Source organism: Periplaneta americana, chromosome 8 (assembly GCF_040183065.1).
Source record: "Periplaneta americana isolate PAMFEO1 chromosome 8, P.americana_PAMFEO1_priV1, whole genome shotgun sequence".
Lineage (NCBI taxonomy): Eukaryota > Metazoa > Arthropoda > Insecta > Blattodea > Blattidae > Periplaneta > Periplaneta americana.
Window position 1 is genome coordinate 156028676 of NC_091124.1, and position 17436 is coordinate 156046111.

The 17436-nt window shown below is 34.7% G+C and overlaps 1 protein-coding gene across 1 annotated transcript in view; it reads left to right on the forward strand.

Moving 5' to 3' along the window:
- The window catches only part of LOC138705176 (juvenile hormone esterase-like), an 89148-nt gene extending 85503 nt beyond the window's left edge, over positions 1-3645 (forward strand). Inside the window, exon 10 of the mRNA XM_069833881.1 lies at positions 3192-3645. Coding sequence (XP_069689982.1) covers positions 3192-3411 — 220 coding nt within the window. The 3' untranslated portion in view covers positions 3412-3645. The remainder of the gene's footprint in view (positions 1-3191) is intronic.
- The last annotated feature ends 13791 nt before the right edge of the window (positions 3646-17436 follow it).

Below are 17436 nucleotides of genomic sequence, written 5' to 3' on the forward strand. Positions count from 1 at the left end.
AAAAGGCTTCATCCATCGATTTATTCAACAGATGCACTAGGAACCCAGACACATTTCAACACAGCAGATGTAAATTCAGAGTCATTCAACGTAAAAGCTCTTAATGCCTCAATTACGTCAACTTTAACAATGAAAGTGTTGGATGACTGTTTCAATGTGAGAAATGCTACTCTGCAACCAGTAGTCTATTTTTTATATCCTTGAAGTAACTCATTGTTTTAACCCTTTCTGTGAGTGTATTATAGTACATTATGCAACGAGCCTATAATGATAGTAATTAAGAAAGCGAGTATGGATGTTTATGAAACGAGCGCAAGCGAGTTTCATAATTTTCATACGAGATTCTTAATTACCATTATAGGCGAGTTTCATACGACTTTTTATGCTCGACCATATTTCTAACTTGAAATTACCGGTATTCAGATGTATACATTTTATTTGTATCTGACAAGATCGGAAGTAACCTTGTTCTAGGTCGTGAATTGTAAGATGTGCGCAGACGCGAAAGTATTGATTTTTTCCGAGGAACAATAATGTCATTGACCTTGATGTATAATCCCGTTAAACTTGATAATATTATAATATTATAACCTTGATTATTGAATTCGACATTGAAAAACGAGATGGCAAATTGAATTTATTTGAATGTTATTTACAATTAACGCTAATTATTATAGTAACAGAACATAACCTTCTGCGACAATATTGGATTTCAACCTCCGTGATTTTTCGCTAATTCTCTTTCGATTGAATATCCGAGAATAATCGATACTTGCGGTTTTATAACGGTACAAAGCTGACTTCTCATTGGCTGAACACATGTAAGCTGAGTTATCATTGGCTGAAGACCTGTACTTTAATGAGTAGGTGTACTTTAATGACATGCATTAAAGGACTGCTACTAGGTGTATAATTAGTACATTTCGGCATGGTCGAGCATAAACATTTTTAACATTTAGCTGTACAATATTTGCTGGCTTGAATAAGTCATTTAAATTTACAAACAATGAATATGAGTCGTGTAACGCAAAACTGAAATGGTTTCATTCTACGATTAATGTCGTAATGCCGAAATCAGTAGACTAGTCTTTGCCTATCTCTCTCTCTCTCTTTGACCATGACTACTCTTAAACCTGTTTCACAGCAAACCTGTTTCATCGGGCAAACAAGTTTCGCTCCCTGCTAATAACTGATAAGAGTAATAAGGCAATAGACCATACTTTCGTGGAATTAGGCCCTGGTGTATTATATTATGATCAATGTTCTCAATCTGTCATTTATCATAAAGTTAATCTTAAATAATTACAGATATACGAAGTGAATTTCATTGATGCTGATGGGAAGTCTAGACTTGTATTATTATGACATTGATCAGAAGCGATTATTCTCGTTTGAAGCGTATATTCTTTTAAGACATGTTAGGATTAACGTTTCGGCAAGTGGTTATAATAATACTGATATTTTAAAAGTCACGTTTTATATTGTTCAAAGATCTTCTTCACTGTTTCTCTCACCAATACTCGTAGCTGCACTCACTCTCAACAGATAACTTCCAATGGAATCAGCACGAATTTTAAATTTAAAATAAAATATACATATATTGTGAAAAAGCTTGTTATGCCACAGTTTAAATTTCCTACGTATTACGGACGAGTCGTCACTGCTGTTTGCTTATAGAGAAGTAATTCTTCTGATTACACCGAGTTAGATACCGTAAGTTATGTGGTGTTGCTACACAAACAGCTGGACTATTTTTGTCCAACACAGAAATCTTACATTAATTTAATTTACAGTAGAATATTCCGAAGTGATGACTCCCTTATCTGATTTATGCCTTTCATTTTATATTTAAAACATACCATAATCTTGTCTGTGAAGTAGAAGACGTACAACTCATAACGAATGCTTCTTTAGAATAGAAGTGTGTAATGTTTCATTTTCCACCATTTGTCATCTAATTCAAACAAGAAGATAATTTTAATAAATCATATCTTTGTATCATATTATATAAAATCTTCAATCTCTTGTTACGTTTTCAATAATAATTATATTTCACATGCTTACTTCTTGGACAATTGGACTTTTAGGCGTTGAAAAAGAGAAATACCTGTCTGATACAGTATGTACAGTACGTTAAGAAAAAAGGCCCTTGATCAATGAACTGTGAAAGTGAGGAAAAAAAACAGTTGGCTGTGTCAATTACTACGCTAAATGGAAACCACGTGTCTTTTTAATTTGTGTGATTCAATCCGACATCGGAATGGAAATCCGGTGTGGCTTAGTGGATAGAGCGTCAGCACGTAGAGCTGAAATCCCGGGTTCAAATCCCGGTGCCGGAGAGAATTTTTCTCCGTTCCACTCATCCTTCATCATATTTATTCACTGCATGATAAGAGATGATTCAAATGGAAATGTCCGTGAGTTCTTAAAGAAATACTCTAGAAAAGATGCAATTGATAACATTGAAAATGCTTGAAATAATGTATCCAGGGAAACTATAAAGAGAAGCTGCAATAAATTAAGACCCAGTTAATAGTTAAGTTGACTGTAAGATATCTGATTAACCTTCAGAGATTATTATGTGATCGATTTTATAAATATTATGTCACGAAATAAGTGATAGAACAAGTAATGGAAATATATTTGTAATTGATTCATTTTTGTTGAAATTACTAAAATATTATATTTATGTTTTATTCTGTTTAAAGATACGTATATTTTATTTATAGAAGGAATTTAATTTTTCTTATGACACCTATAAGGGAACAGACTGCTTTGGTACTGTATATTTAACTACATACTAATAATAATAATAATAATAATAATAATAATAATAATAATAAAGCAGGTTTGTATTAATAAGGAAGGGGTTCGTTTTAACAGTTTTCTTATGTACCTCTTTACTTTACCTACAATAACACTTGAAGGAGTGCAGAGGTCTTGGTGCGTAAAGTGCATCGTCTCGGGCGGACTTAGTGTTTGCACGCTATTCCTCTAAATTGGAGTCCTACTGTAATAGTGAAAAACATTCTTTCTATCTCGAATAATTGACACACTTAATACCAAATATTCTCATTATTGCAGTCATATTTCTTAGTTTGTAAAAAAAAGTCACTTAACTGAGTTCTACGTAGTACTCATAATAAAGTATCGTCGCTGTTGACACAAGGCAACGTTGTTGTTAATTTCAGATCTCCAACTCCGTCTGGAGGTGATGTGCCACAAGGTGTTCAGTGGCAGCCAATTAATGTCACTGACAGTCAAATTGCGTACCTGGAGTTCGGCCATGTTGCACCGTCAACTCCGCCACCGTATGGAATTAGGCCTCTCAACATCAGTATGAAACAAGATATGTTCAAGGAACGCATGAAATTTTGGGATTCTCTTCCTCTCAAAGAAAATGTATTGTAAGAGAATAGCACAAGCGCAGTTGAATTCTGAGAATGTTGTCTTCTATTACTTTCACGGTTACTGTAATTATTGTAAATATTTTTGTTCATAAATAATGATACATTTCGTACACATTTCAATATAGAATATAGGCTACTCTGTAACTGAACTGGTATGAATTTTGAATTTTTAAAATAGTTGTAATTGATTATAGTTTGATTTATGACAATAAAATGTATCTTAATTCATAAGAAATTTTTTCGCACAGAAAGAATATGTTATTATTCTTACAGTGAATTGACAGTCATAAATGGAGTTAATTATCATCATATTCATTTCATAATACAATGAAATATCCCTTCAGGCCTCAAAAGGTCACTTATCCCTTCCTCTAACGTCCCTGGCTTCTCATTCCTTTCTGTTGGCAGTTCATTGCTTTTTGGAAGGTCTAGGACGTTTCATCACAAATGTTTCGTCACCGGCAAGTTTAGTCACTGACAATTCGTCACAATACCTGTTCGTCACAATGATAAGTTGTTAACAAGTATTTTTTCGTAACATGTGACATGTTCGTTACATTGACAACTTGGTCATAGTATTACTTGCTGCCAATATGAATGAATGAATATTGCAATCTTAAAAATGTAATTTTTTATTATGTTTTAAATAAATAAAAGTCGAAAATTTCCTACTACGTTATGTCCAAGAGACCGTAAGTACCCCAATATATTATAGTTATCCTTGTACTCCCCATATTTTTCACAATTCTCTGAATTTTGTTATCTAAGTTAACGTATGTTTTCATTTCTTGCGTGGAGATATGTCACTTGCCGTTCTTTCTATTTCCAGGTTGATTTCTCTCCCAGAAATGATATAGTGAGGAGTGCGCTTTTCACGTTAAAATAATAAGTCGTCTATGCCAAGCTTCACAGGTATTTGTTGTTCTTGGTAATAAAATTAGGCGCTACAAAACTCGTCTGACAACGTCCGGGATCGCATCCTAGTACTGGACCGAACTTATAGAATATTCACATCAACACAGTGGATATAGCACACTTAGTGATATTTCAAATGTGTTATGGAACATATAATATCCTAATGACGTCGTTAAAGATGTACATTTAAGTGACGTGCCTAATTCCAAGATGCAACTGTGTTAGTCAACGTGGAACGCAGTTTTTCTATGTGTAAGCCTAAGTTCTTTTCTTCTATATAACCGAGTGTCGAGAAAGTATAGGCCTATGTCTCTCTCTCTCTCTTTTTTTTTTTAAGGGCATGAGCCAATTGATGTAAATTTAGGAAAAACTATATTAGGAGGTTTAAAAAAAATGCATTTTTTCTCATTGTTAATAATTGGGGCCTGGAAGTTTATGACCTAAAAATGGTGAAAATATGACCTATAAAAATTGACACATTTTTAAAATCTTACCGTTGCTAGAATTAAAATTTTATTGATTCTTTAAAAAAACTAACACATAAATAAAAATAATATTAAACTTTATTAATAAATTTTTGAGTTTATGTAATCAAACAAGATATAACACTCGACACTACACAAAACGAAAGAAATGTTTCATCATGAAGGACGGTCACAAAGAATTACAATAACAAATCACAAAAAATTTTAAAGTTTTCAAATAAAAACGATCTCCTATTTTCACGTAGCATTGACTTGTATCGGGAGAAAGGTTGCTCAATATAGCAAGATGTTATTGGGGCATATTTGAAATTAGTCAAATCATTACCTTCCTCGAACGTCGCCGGCTTACCACTCAGAATGTCACCAATCTTGCAGAGTATAGAGCACCCTTCGTTCCGACCTATCACACTGTAGTTTTCCATTTACACATTCATCAACTTTACCATGTACAGTCTTTAACTCACTTTCCACATTTGTCACGAGTTGAAGAGCATCACAGAGTTTAACACCAGTTCCTTCTAATTCTGTGATTGTTGTTCATATTATACTGAAATTTGACTTAATATAATCGAGGTCCCCGGTCAGTGTAGAAGTTGAAAACATCATCTTGGCAGTTTTGGTAGAGGAAGCTTCGCCTTCGTTGACAACATCTTCGATAACATTGTAGTTGGTACAGTAGTAGTTTGCAGCATTAAGCCACGTTTCCCTATGGGCTTTGCAGGCAAAGGAACAGAAAAGGCAATTTTCTTTAATTTCTGCACTCGAAGTGGAGCTTTGATGAAGATCTTCTTCACTGTTGCAATTAACTTGTCCACATCAGGATAATTTTCCCGAATTTCTTCTTCAACCCTATGTAGTGCATGTGCAATGCATGTTATATGTATCATTACAGGGTAGAGAAGCTGCAGACCTTTGCCAGTTTTCACCATATAGCGAGCTCCATCAGTTACTAGAAGAAGAAGAAGAACCTTTTCTCTCTTCACTTCCCCAGGCCACAACAGATTCAATACGATGTCAAAGATAACAGCAATATTTGATACATATACAGAGTGGAAGGGAACCTATTGCATTAATTCACAGAGGAAAGTCAACGCGAACAACTTTTGTCAAATAAGTTTTTGATACGTCCAATAGTTTTGAGAATACGAAATGCAACGTGTTGCAACGCTACAAAGATTACCAGGTCTCCTTGAGGTCATTGTTCCACAGTGGGGTACCTCCACTCCGCAAGACTTGCGAGAGGATAATGTAAACAAAAGTCTCATCAGATACGTTTCGGATCAAATTACTGTAGATCGAAACGTAAAGTATTCAATGAATTAATTACGCAAATTGTTTGGTTTTTAATATTCTTTATTACGCTATGATCTCTAGAACACTAAATATAATAGGCCTACAATAAAACTCATTTAACATTGAGTGTATCTGTTAATTTCTTACCTTTTCGCGTAATTACAAAATAGTAAAGAATGTAGCCTACATTCTTATGAAACAAAACTATTTCCAAATATTCCTTTACATGCGATGTAAACTCAAAATGACATTGTTACGAATACACATCCTGTAACTGAATCTCATTTAAGTTATCTTTGAAGCAATTAAAATTAATTTGGAAAAGAAATTAAGTTTACAGTAGTAATGTTAAGTAATGTTTTAAGTGTTACGTATCTACAGTAATTTTTATCGGGGTACTCCCGTTTCCCTCTATCATTTCACCAAAATTCTCCCACCTCCACATCACTCCTCATTTCATCTATCATCTGCAACAGTACAAATAGGCTGGAATGAAGTCTTGGAGATAGTACGGGTTTCCAATGCTGATATAGGAACGACTTGGGACTCCGGGTCCCTGGGGCTTATCAAGCTACTCGTATGCGAAGGGGACCTGGCTGTATCAGGGGCTGAGGCAAGATGACCCATCAGTCAGCATCGGGTGATCAGGAAGGGCTTGGGGTCCCCCCCCCCGGTGCTTATCAGGCTACTCTTCCGCGAAACGGGACTTGCCTCTGCCAGAGGCTGAGGCAGAATGATTCACCTGTCAGCGTCGGATTCACGAATGCCACCCCAGGCCACCTATCGGACTTGGACAATCATCTCATATAGGGACACACAATGGGCCAAACCATGCCTAAGTGAACGGATCCGTCCCGGGTCCAGCCCACGTAAAACACTCAATCCACTTCGGACAGAAATAATAATGAATATAGGACGCACACTAGGCCATTGTAAGCGTAAATTTAAGGACCCGGACATGAGGTACATATACAGAGAATTTGTTGAGGGATACGTTCTATCTGTCCTTCTAGCATGTGTTCCTAATTAAGTTTTTGGCTGTATATATGCTGTAAAAATTGTTATATTTATTTTGACTTTTTTCAATTAATTTATTCAGTTTGTTGTTGTTGTTTATTCAACTGTCCGAAGATATATCTGAACCCCATAATTGATACCAAGAAGGCACCACTTATGAGGCAACTAGACCAGGAGATGATGGTGTGGAATGGCCAATTTCTTTCCCCCTTCATTGCATACATCGCCGACTAGCTACATATTACATTAATCAGACTTCAGATGCATACAAACAATTTTATTTTTCTTCTTCTGACAAATATCAAGTGAGATGTACAGTTGTCAAAAAAAAAAAAAAAGTGGCCGCACTCGTGAACAGCGAATATTTTCAAAGTCCACTTCGGGTCGCGGCGATGTTACACGATGCATGTGCTTGTACAAGCAGTTCGGGAACTATGAAAGTGTTCCATATCTGAGCCTCGTAGACCAGCGGGAGAGTGCTTGTTTAGTGATTCGAAGGTTGTGGGTTCGGGACTTATTCAAGTTCTCATTTTGTTTTTTAATCGTTCTTTAGCGATGTAAATGATATTCAAGTTATCATTTACATCCAGTTATCGTTCTTTATGGATATCACGTTATTTATATTTTGTTATCGTTCTTTAGAAATATGAATAAAATTCAAGTCATCATTTGTATTCTGTTATCGTTTTATAACGATATGAATCATAATAATTATTATTGTATCTCCAATGGGGTTAGCCCTATTTTACATATGTATGTTAGGGCTATAGTTTTATACACAAAAAAGATAAGCATTAAAAGAAATGGAAAAGAAAATTAAATTAGCTTACGCCATGTAAACAAAACATAAACAATCCGTAAATTAGGCATTGCGATTGCAAAACAAATATCAGTTATCAATTTGAAACATACAATAGTAATATGCGTTACAAGAACGGTATGTTGATGTTTTCATGTTCTCGGAAATTAAAAAAGCTCAACTACGTTTCGCTTTTTCAATCTTTTCCTCGAACATGAAAACAAACATACCGCTCGTGTATCGTACATTATTTTGTGCGAAGATCGTTTATTACATACCTGAAAGACGAATTTCTAATTAGTTGCAATGACATCTCCATCTTGGTTTCTGTTCAATGGCGGCAACTTTTAAAAACTAAAATATCTATCTTCAACATTGTTGCTATAAAATGTTTTCTGTGTTTACTATATTCAAGCAGGCCGTGATATACGTCTGTCTTTTTTTCCCCCCAGTCTGTAAATGCAAACTTAAAACAAACGGTAAGGTTATGTAATGATTTATTTTTCATTTTAATATTTTAACAATATTATTTATATAACATATTGCAGTAATAACATCGGCATCTGGAATCTTGTTGATTTTTTCACGGCTTCCTTAATGTTACTTGCATTACAAATGCAGTAACTTTTGTGGTGTTGTAGAGTTTACTTAATTTTTGCAAAAATTTAAAAACAATAATTAACCGTGCAATTTAGGTGAAATTGCAGTGGTAAGTTTCCAATTTATAATTATTACTATGTTAAACGTCTCAAAAATAATATGTTAAAAGCCTAAAGCAGTAAAATGAATATGGCGCTTAAGCGGTAAGAAAAGGGAAACTGTTATGTGTGTTACGTTGGGAATACTGAATGTGGTATTTCACACTTACCGCGTATTGGTTTTGTGCGGAAAGCAAGCAAATACGCACGATTTCGCACAAAAACATTAACAACACACATACGTAACACTTCTATAACACAAATATGCAGCTTTCCGTACCATACATAATAAATTAATACACAATAGCCACACAAACACAATCAAACTATAATTACGACATTGCGACGACATCAAGCATCCCATAACTGACTCACATATATAACAAATCAAGCATCCGTTGCAACACATACACTTCAACATAGTAACCACACTTTTAAAAGTTACAAATTTGGCTCCAAGAAGAATAAATAGGACACTGTTACTAATTACTATTCTTCTACAGTTTCTTAAATACATCTGTAATAAATCTGTGAAATTCCCATATGAATAATATTCACGTTTTTTATATTGTTATCGTTCTTTAGCGATATAAATAATATTCAAGTTATCATTTATATTCGGTTTTCCTTCATTAGCATTATAAAATAATTTTCAAGTTATTTATATTGTTATTGTTCTTTCGCAATATAAATAATCTGTATTTTATGTAAGTAATTATTATAGGACAAATAACCATTTTTCTTTGTAAAATAGGTTATTTTATTTAGATAATTAAATACATATTATATAATATATTAATTAAACAAACCAACATTTATCATATATATTCTGTTATCGTTCTTTAGTGATACTGTATAAATAATATTCAAGTTATTTATATTGTCATCGTTCTTTAGCGATATAAATAACATAAATTTAATATTAGGTTTGGAAAAATCCAGTTGCATAATACTGCTATTAGTTTTTCTTTTTGTATTATTACATTATACTATCTTGAACCACAATAAAATGAAAAGGAGTAACGAGGAATTGAACCTGAGACGTTGACATCTAAATTCCGACGTTCGTCCGCTGAGCTACGAGGGCAAAAGTGTGGAAACATTTTCTGAAAAATTGGCCCAATCACACTCTAAGATTTTCTGATGATTCGTAGAAGCTAGTCCAGGATGCGGGGGGCAAAGGCTAATTGAGATTTCCCGGTCTCTGATCGGGTCAAACATCCCGATACAATTAATATTTAACCCTTGCCATGACTTTCGGTGAAGTCCGGAGGGCCCAATTAGTCAAATCCACTCTCCTCATCTCCACGCTTGGGCCCCCTGGAATTTAATAAGATGCGAAGGAGATAGTGGTGTGCGGAAAGCAACGGGATGTTACCGCTTTTAGGCCTATCCTTCCCAAGAAAAACTGCAAACATGCACAAAGGAAGCTTTTAATACAAGAAGAAGGATCTTCTGCGGACCTCTGGAAGAAGAACTAAGGAAGAGACTAGTGAAGTGCTTTGTGTGGAGTGTGGCATTGTATTGGGAAAGGATCATGGACATTACGACGAAATGAAGAGAAACGAATTGAAGCATTTGAAATGTGGATGTGGAGAAGAACGGTGCGCGTGAAGTGGACAGACAGAATAAGACATAAAATTGTGTTTGAAAAATTGAGTGAAGAAAGAATGATGCTGAAACTGATTAGAAAGAGAAGAAGGAATTGGTTGGGTCTCTGGTTGAAAAGAATAATAGACGACATTAGGATATGTGGATCATATGCAGAGACTAAGAGGAAGACAGAAAATAGGAAAGGTTGGAGATTGCTGGGTTTGCAATGAAAGACCTGCCCATGGACAGAACACTTATGTATATATGTTCAGAATTCCTGGAATATCGTGTCTAAGAACGGTCGCTATTTGCAAAGACTAGTCAATTCCATGCCCACTCGACTGCAAGATGATCGAGATAAGAGGAAGATAGACTAAATATTGAATTGTGGCTTTTTGTTTTGTTTTTTGAACGCTTAATTGTTTGAATGTTTTAAGGACGACGCCAGTAAATTTGTTATGTTTATGCCACGAAAGATATTTTATTGAGAATGAAATCTTTTTTCTTTCCATTTGCAGCCACAATATCATAATGATAATGATAAAGTCATGGCATAATATACTAATGAAGCTGATGTTAATTACTAAAATAATCGTAAAAGAGAAAGGAGCCTTTATGTATAGTTTGTATCTCTCAAAAACAGAACAAAAAAGAACATAAAAAGCACGAGGTTGTTGTCGAACGCAGGACCTCATGAATAAGAGGCCTGAACGCTACCATTATGCTATTGAATAACACCAAGAATATTTCAATTATAACCTTAGATATCAGGCAACGTGGTCCAACAACATGTAACATCGCCTGTCTCCGAATTGTAGCGAAGATACCCGAATGGAACTTTGTTTCAGGAGAGCGGTAACTTTTTCTTTTGACAGCTGTACATTTGGGGGGTTCGCCCTTCTCTTACGGAACGCCTCATATGTACTTTAATTGTTATTAGGTGTTTTAATATACATATTATTTTAATTAGGATGCTCCCTTCATATACAATTATTCTTCTAAGTTAGGTTTCATATTCTATTATTATTATTGTTATTATTATTATTATTATTATTATTATTATTATTATTATTATTATTAATCGTACTATGAGAGTAATGTGTTACTACTGCCACCGGATGTTCACTAATGTCGTGCATTTCATGCTCAATGTTCGGTTCAAGTTTGTCGAGCGTGACAAGATTCTTGAAGAAGCGGATCTGTCTCGCTCGCTCGGTCTTGTCCCTTGTATGATCTATGCTTTTTAAGTTTGCTGGCCTCTCCTACACTCCTCTCCCAACCCTTTATGCTTTTAGCTGAGTAAGGATTTTAGAACACATCTTGTGAAGTTTAATTTAGATGTAAGGACAGGTAATTTTTTTTATAAAAATATGATTAAACTTCGATAGAAATATACGTACATATACGTATATCACATTATGTTTTTAAAATACATGGCAGTTGTTATTATACCCACTACCGAAAGAAAATGGCTATAATTACATTCTTCACATAATATTTAAATAAATCACAGTTGCTTGGTAACAATATTTGTGTGACTATACGAATCTTCAAAGTATTACAGGCACCATGTTCGATTCAAGTTAGTCGATTATGACGAAGTTCGACATTCATCGATGTTCGCTCTGCAGAAGAAGGCCTGTCGTGTTTGTTCCAATTTGTTATAAAATATTCGCTGTTCTCCACTCTCAACCTTTCATGTTTTAGCATAGACCTTGCGATTAGTTTTTCATATAAAATAAGACGAAGTTTGTAATATCTTGGTTGCCACCCTCATGTTCGAACATTGCAGGACACTATTTCAAACCGCTTAAGGATTTGAGCACTTATCTTGCGATTAGTTTTTTCAAATGGTATAAGACGAAGTTTGCAATGTTTTGGTTTCCTCTCTCATGTTTGAAGTTTGCACATACTAGTCGGTACTTTAAACATATGCGTTTTCTAAATATATTTTGTTTGATTTATTTATACGTATATTTATGTGATTGTTTAGTCATATTAATAACAAAAATATTTCCTATACTCATTACTATGCGTAACTTCGCAAGATATGTGCCTGACATCCTTATGCAACTAAAATATAAAAGTACAGGGTAAGGAGGAACTAAGAAGAAAGGCACCGAACATATGTAAGGAAGGGGAAGATTGAACAAACGCAAAGGAAGCTTCAGTTCTACAAAGACTCGGCAAATATGAACCGAGCATAAGGGCTCTTATTGGTTTTTAATGACTCGGTTATTTTAGTTTACATGCTTCACTTCCAAGTACTGTTGGGATGCCTATGGAGTAGGGCGAAGTTTGTAGTATCTTGATATCCCCTCTCATGTTCAAACACTGCACGACACTAAATGTTTACCCATTTACATTGTGGATAAATACATACATGCAAATCTGCGTGATAATTCTGAAAACAAGGTTAAGCAACCTGTTTCAAAACGGGGAAACCAATCTTCATGGCGATTAACCAGCGTGTTGACCAGGTAACAACGTTGAGAATCCAGCTTTAAACCAGGTTGTCGAACCTTGTGTCTAATTTAATCAGTGGCATATATGAGATTTGGAAGCCACTTTGACTTCTTTTAGAGTCCGAAGCTTCAGGATCTAATCAAATAGGGAGGGAAGTTGGTAATATCACCAAAGCAAGTTTTGACTATAAACCCCAAGGAACAAAAGCACAAGAAGAGGAAGACCTAAAATCACCTGATGCCAATACACTCAAAAATGAACCCGAACAACAAGGAAGGAGCTGGAATGAGATCAAGACGTAGGCAAGAAACAGAATTCTCTGGCGAGCTCTGATCAAGGCATTCTGCTTCCCAGAGGAGTGACGGGACTGAAACTACTAATTTCGCTGGCCATCATTGGGACCTGGAAGCAACTTTGACTTCTTTTGAAACCCGAAGTTTCAGGGTCTAAAATTACTTTCCTTACAGAGGAATTCATCCATTTTGAAATTATTTTATACTGTTTTATTTAATTTCTTTCAGAATTTTTAAATAGTCATTTGGGCTTATTAACCGGCCACAAAGAATCAGCGGCAGCTGATGACACCCGTTCCATGACGGCTCATTTCATACGTAAGCTACTATGGACTTAATGCAGCTTCTCGCTATACTCTCTCCTACTTAGGAATAGGCGTATTGATTTTGGTTGAGACTATTTTTTTTCTTATAATAATCCGAAGTTAATATATGCAACTCTTAGTAATTGAATTAAATTAATGATATTAAACATTTTAACAAAGGAAATTAAAATATTATCACATGTTATGAAAGAACAGTGTCCATAAGACGATGCAAATATTTAATTATGTAGTCTAATATGTTAAATGCGTAATATGTCATGCATCTACTTGATATTATGTTTTAGAGGAAATCAACATAATAATCCTCGCCCATCTGAAGATACAAGCGTTGCATGTGCTGTACTTGGTTTACCTGTGCAATGTATTTTATTTGTGACTGAAAGTTGTTAGTGATGAAGGAAAGTGGCTATACAAACAATGGGATGCGTTAAGATAGTGAAACGGACTTTTCGAAATGTGTGCAGAATGTGTTAACTACAAAATTTTATTGATAAGAGATTAATCGTAGCTGCGTGTATTGCACTTTTGCATCATATCTCAAGCGAATATACAAGAAGTGTTTCCAACTCAAAGTTGTCAACAAAACGAGAGTCGCAGTGAAGTAATTATGTCGGAACTTTTCTTCCCGTGGGTTGGATTGGACTTGTAGGACCAACATCTTTTCCTATGGAACTATTCAAAGGATTTCTAGATTCAAGAGCACTGGAGCAAGTTATAGTAGCTAATGCAGTGAACAGTATTGACACAAGAAATGTTACAAAACATCGGGCAGAAACTGGAATACCAGTTGGACATAGCCTATCAAGAACGGCTGACGGTGTCCGTATTGAGATCATTAATGAATATGATGGGTTACACTAACTATCCTATAGGCCTATGTAATTCTTGTATATTTTATACATGATAAACACTTACACGCAAATATAAATTTGCATGGGCTTGTGGAGAACCGTGCTTCGAACAGAAACTGTTTTAAGATCATAATTACCGGCCTGGGTGGCACAGTCGATAGAGTGCTGGCCTTCTGTGCCCGAGATTCCGGGTTCGAGCCCGGCTCAGGTAGATGGCATTTAAGTCAGTAGCATGTAAAAAATCTCCTGTGGGACAAAATTCCGGCACATCGGCGATGCTAATATAACTTCGGCAGTTGCGAGCGTCGTTAAATAAAACACAATTTACAAAGATCATAATTTATTCTTAGAGTGTAATTGAAGTAAATTCGCTTAAAAGTATCAATGTTGTTCTATTTTTCATCTGAGCTTTACTAAGTCTTTTATATATGGGTAATTGTTGCGTCTATATTTTTGTCTACATTAACGTATCAGAACGATTTCGATTCTACAAATATTTAATTCTATAGATGGAAGCTAAAGAATTTGTATGCGTATTGAATTACTTAATTCTTTTCAAATTATGTGTTCTACTTAAAAGCGACGAAATATTACGAAAATAATACACCAATTATTTCTGGAAAGATGAAAGTACCCCAGTAAAATGTCAATACACCGTATTAGATCAGTACAGTTAATATTATTGATCTCGCTGACATCTGAACTGAGCCTTCTAGAGCGGAATTACAAATAAAAATAATTTCCTTAATTAAATCTGAATGCTACTCGTATATATCAATACAATTCTTGAATTTATATTACTGTAATTTCGCTTCAGAACTATCGATAATATTGAAAGTAGCTGAGATAGGGTGAGTAGGATGAATTGCTAGGAGAAGTGGAAATACTCGGGGAAATTGAACCAGAATATGCTGTATCATTAAAATATTAATGGAATTATTATTTTCAAAATAAACAATAATTATGAGACGCTATTTTGGCATATAATACATTCAATTATAACTAATATATTTCATTATAAATAACACAAAATAATCATGCGACCCACAGAGAGAGTTATAGCTTGACGTTGGGGGACCGGATGCTGTATAACCCAAGTGATATATTCATATTTTATCTTCTGAAGATGATTCGAGAGAGTAATGAAGATCAGGTAAGTAAATTCAGTTAATATGCTTAACGAATAATTACATAATTATTTTTGATACAATATCCATGTTCATATATGACAGTATATCTTGGATTGTATTATCAATGGTAGTGGTAGTAGCAGTAGTAGTAATGACAACATTTGTAGTAGTACTGACGATATAGTAATAATATTAGTGATTGTAGTTGTGAAGCAGTAGTGCGCGGTAGCGTCGCGGTAACACTGCAAGCCGTAAGGTCACGGATTCGATTCCCGACAGGGTCATAGATTTCCTTTAATGATCTAATCCTTCCGGCCGCACTATCTCCCTGGGGTTTACTCAGCCTCGAAAAGAAATGAGTACCAGGGGCAATTCCAAATATTTTTTAACTTCTCTCATTGCAATTCTTTTTAGCTATCTTTCATTCTGATTTCTTGCCTGACCCATGGGTTACCATCTTGGAAGAAAGTGAATCGGCAGTGAAGAAAAAGTCTCAAGGGAGAAGAAGAACCATGAGTACTCCAGTCAACATTGCTGCATTTTGGTTTCCTGCTCCGCCCTATTAACTATGTACAGCTGTCAAAAAAAAAAAAGTGGCCGCTCTCGTGAACAGCGAATATTTTCAAAGTCCACTTCGGGTCGCGGCGATGTTACACGATGCATGTGCTTGTACAAGCAGTTACGGAACTATGAAAGTGTTCCATATCTGCGCCTCGTAGACCAGCGGTAGAGTGCTTGTTTAATGATTCAAAGGTCGTGGGTTCGGGCCTTCTTCAAGTTTTCATTTTATTTTTTAATCTTTCTTTAGCGATGTAAATGATATTCAAATTATCATTTATATCCAGTTATCGTTCTTTATGCATATCACGTTATTTATATTTTGTTATCGTTCTTTAGAGATATGAATAAAATTCAGGTCATCATTTGTATTCTGTTATCGTTTTATAACGATATGAATCATAATAATTATTATTGTATCTCCAATGGGGGTTAGCCCTATTTTACATATGTATGTTAGGGCTATAGTTTCATACACAAAAAAGATGAGCATAAAGAGAAATGGAAAAGAAAATTAAATTATCTTACGCGATGTAAACAAAACATAAACAATCCGTAAATTAGGCATTGCGATTGCAAAACAAATATCAGGTATCAATTTGTAACATACAAAAACATTAACAACACGCATACGTAACACTTCTATAACACAAATATACAGCTTTCCGTACCATACATCATAAATTAATACACAATAGTCACACAAACACAATCAAACTATAATTACGACATTGCGACGACATCAAGCATCCCATAACTGACTCACATACATAACAAATCAAGCATCCGTTGCAACACATACACTTCAACATAGTAACCACACTTTTAAAAGTTACAAATTTGGCTCCAAGAAGAATAAATAGGACATTGTTACTAATTACTATTCTTCTACAATTTCTTAAATACATCTGTAATAAATCTGTGAAATTCCGATATGAATAATATTCACGTTTTTTATATTGTTATCGTTCTTTAGCGATTTAAATAATATTCAAGTTATCATTTATATTCTGTTTTCCTTCATTAGCATTATAAAATAATATTCAAGTTATTTATATTGTTATTGTTCGTTCGCAATATATTAATTAAACAAACCGATATTTATCATTTATATTCTGTTATCGTTCTTTAGTGATACTGTATAAATAATATTCAAGTTATTTATATTGTCATCGTTCTTTAGCGATATAAATAACATAAATTTAATATTAGGTTTGGAAAAATCCAGTTGCATAATATTGGTATTAGTTTTTCTTTTTGTATTATTACATTATATTATCTTGAACCACAATAAAATGAAAAGGAGTAACGAGGAATTGAACCTGAGACGTTGACATCTAAATTCCGGCGTTCGTCCGCTGAGCTACGAGAGCAAAAGTGTGGAAACATTTTCGGAAAAATTGGCCCAATCACACTCTAAGATCTTCTGATGATTCCTAGAAGCTAGTCCAGGATGCGGGGGGCAAAGGCTAATTGAGATTTCCCGGTCTCTGATCGGGTCAAACATCCTGATAGAATTAATATTTAACCCTTGCCGTGACTTTCGGTGAAGTCCGGAGGGTCCAATTAGTCAAATCCACTCTCCTCATCTCCACGCTTGGG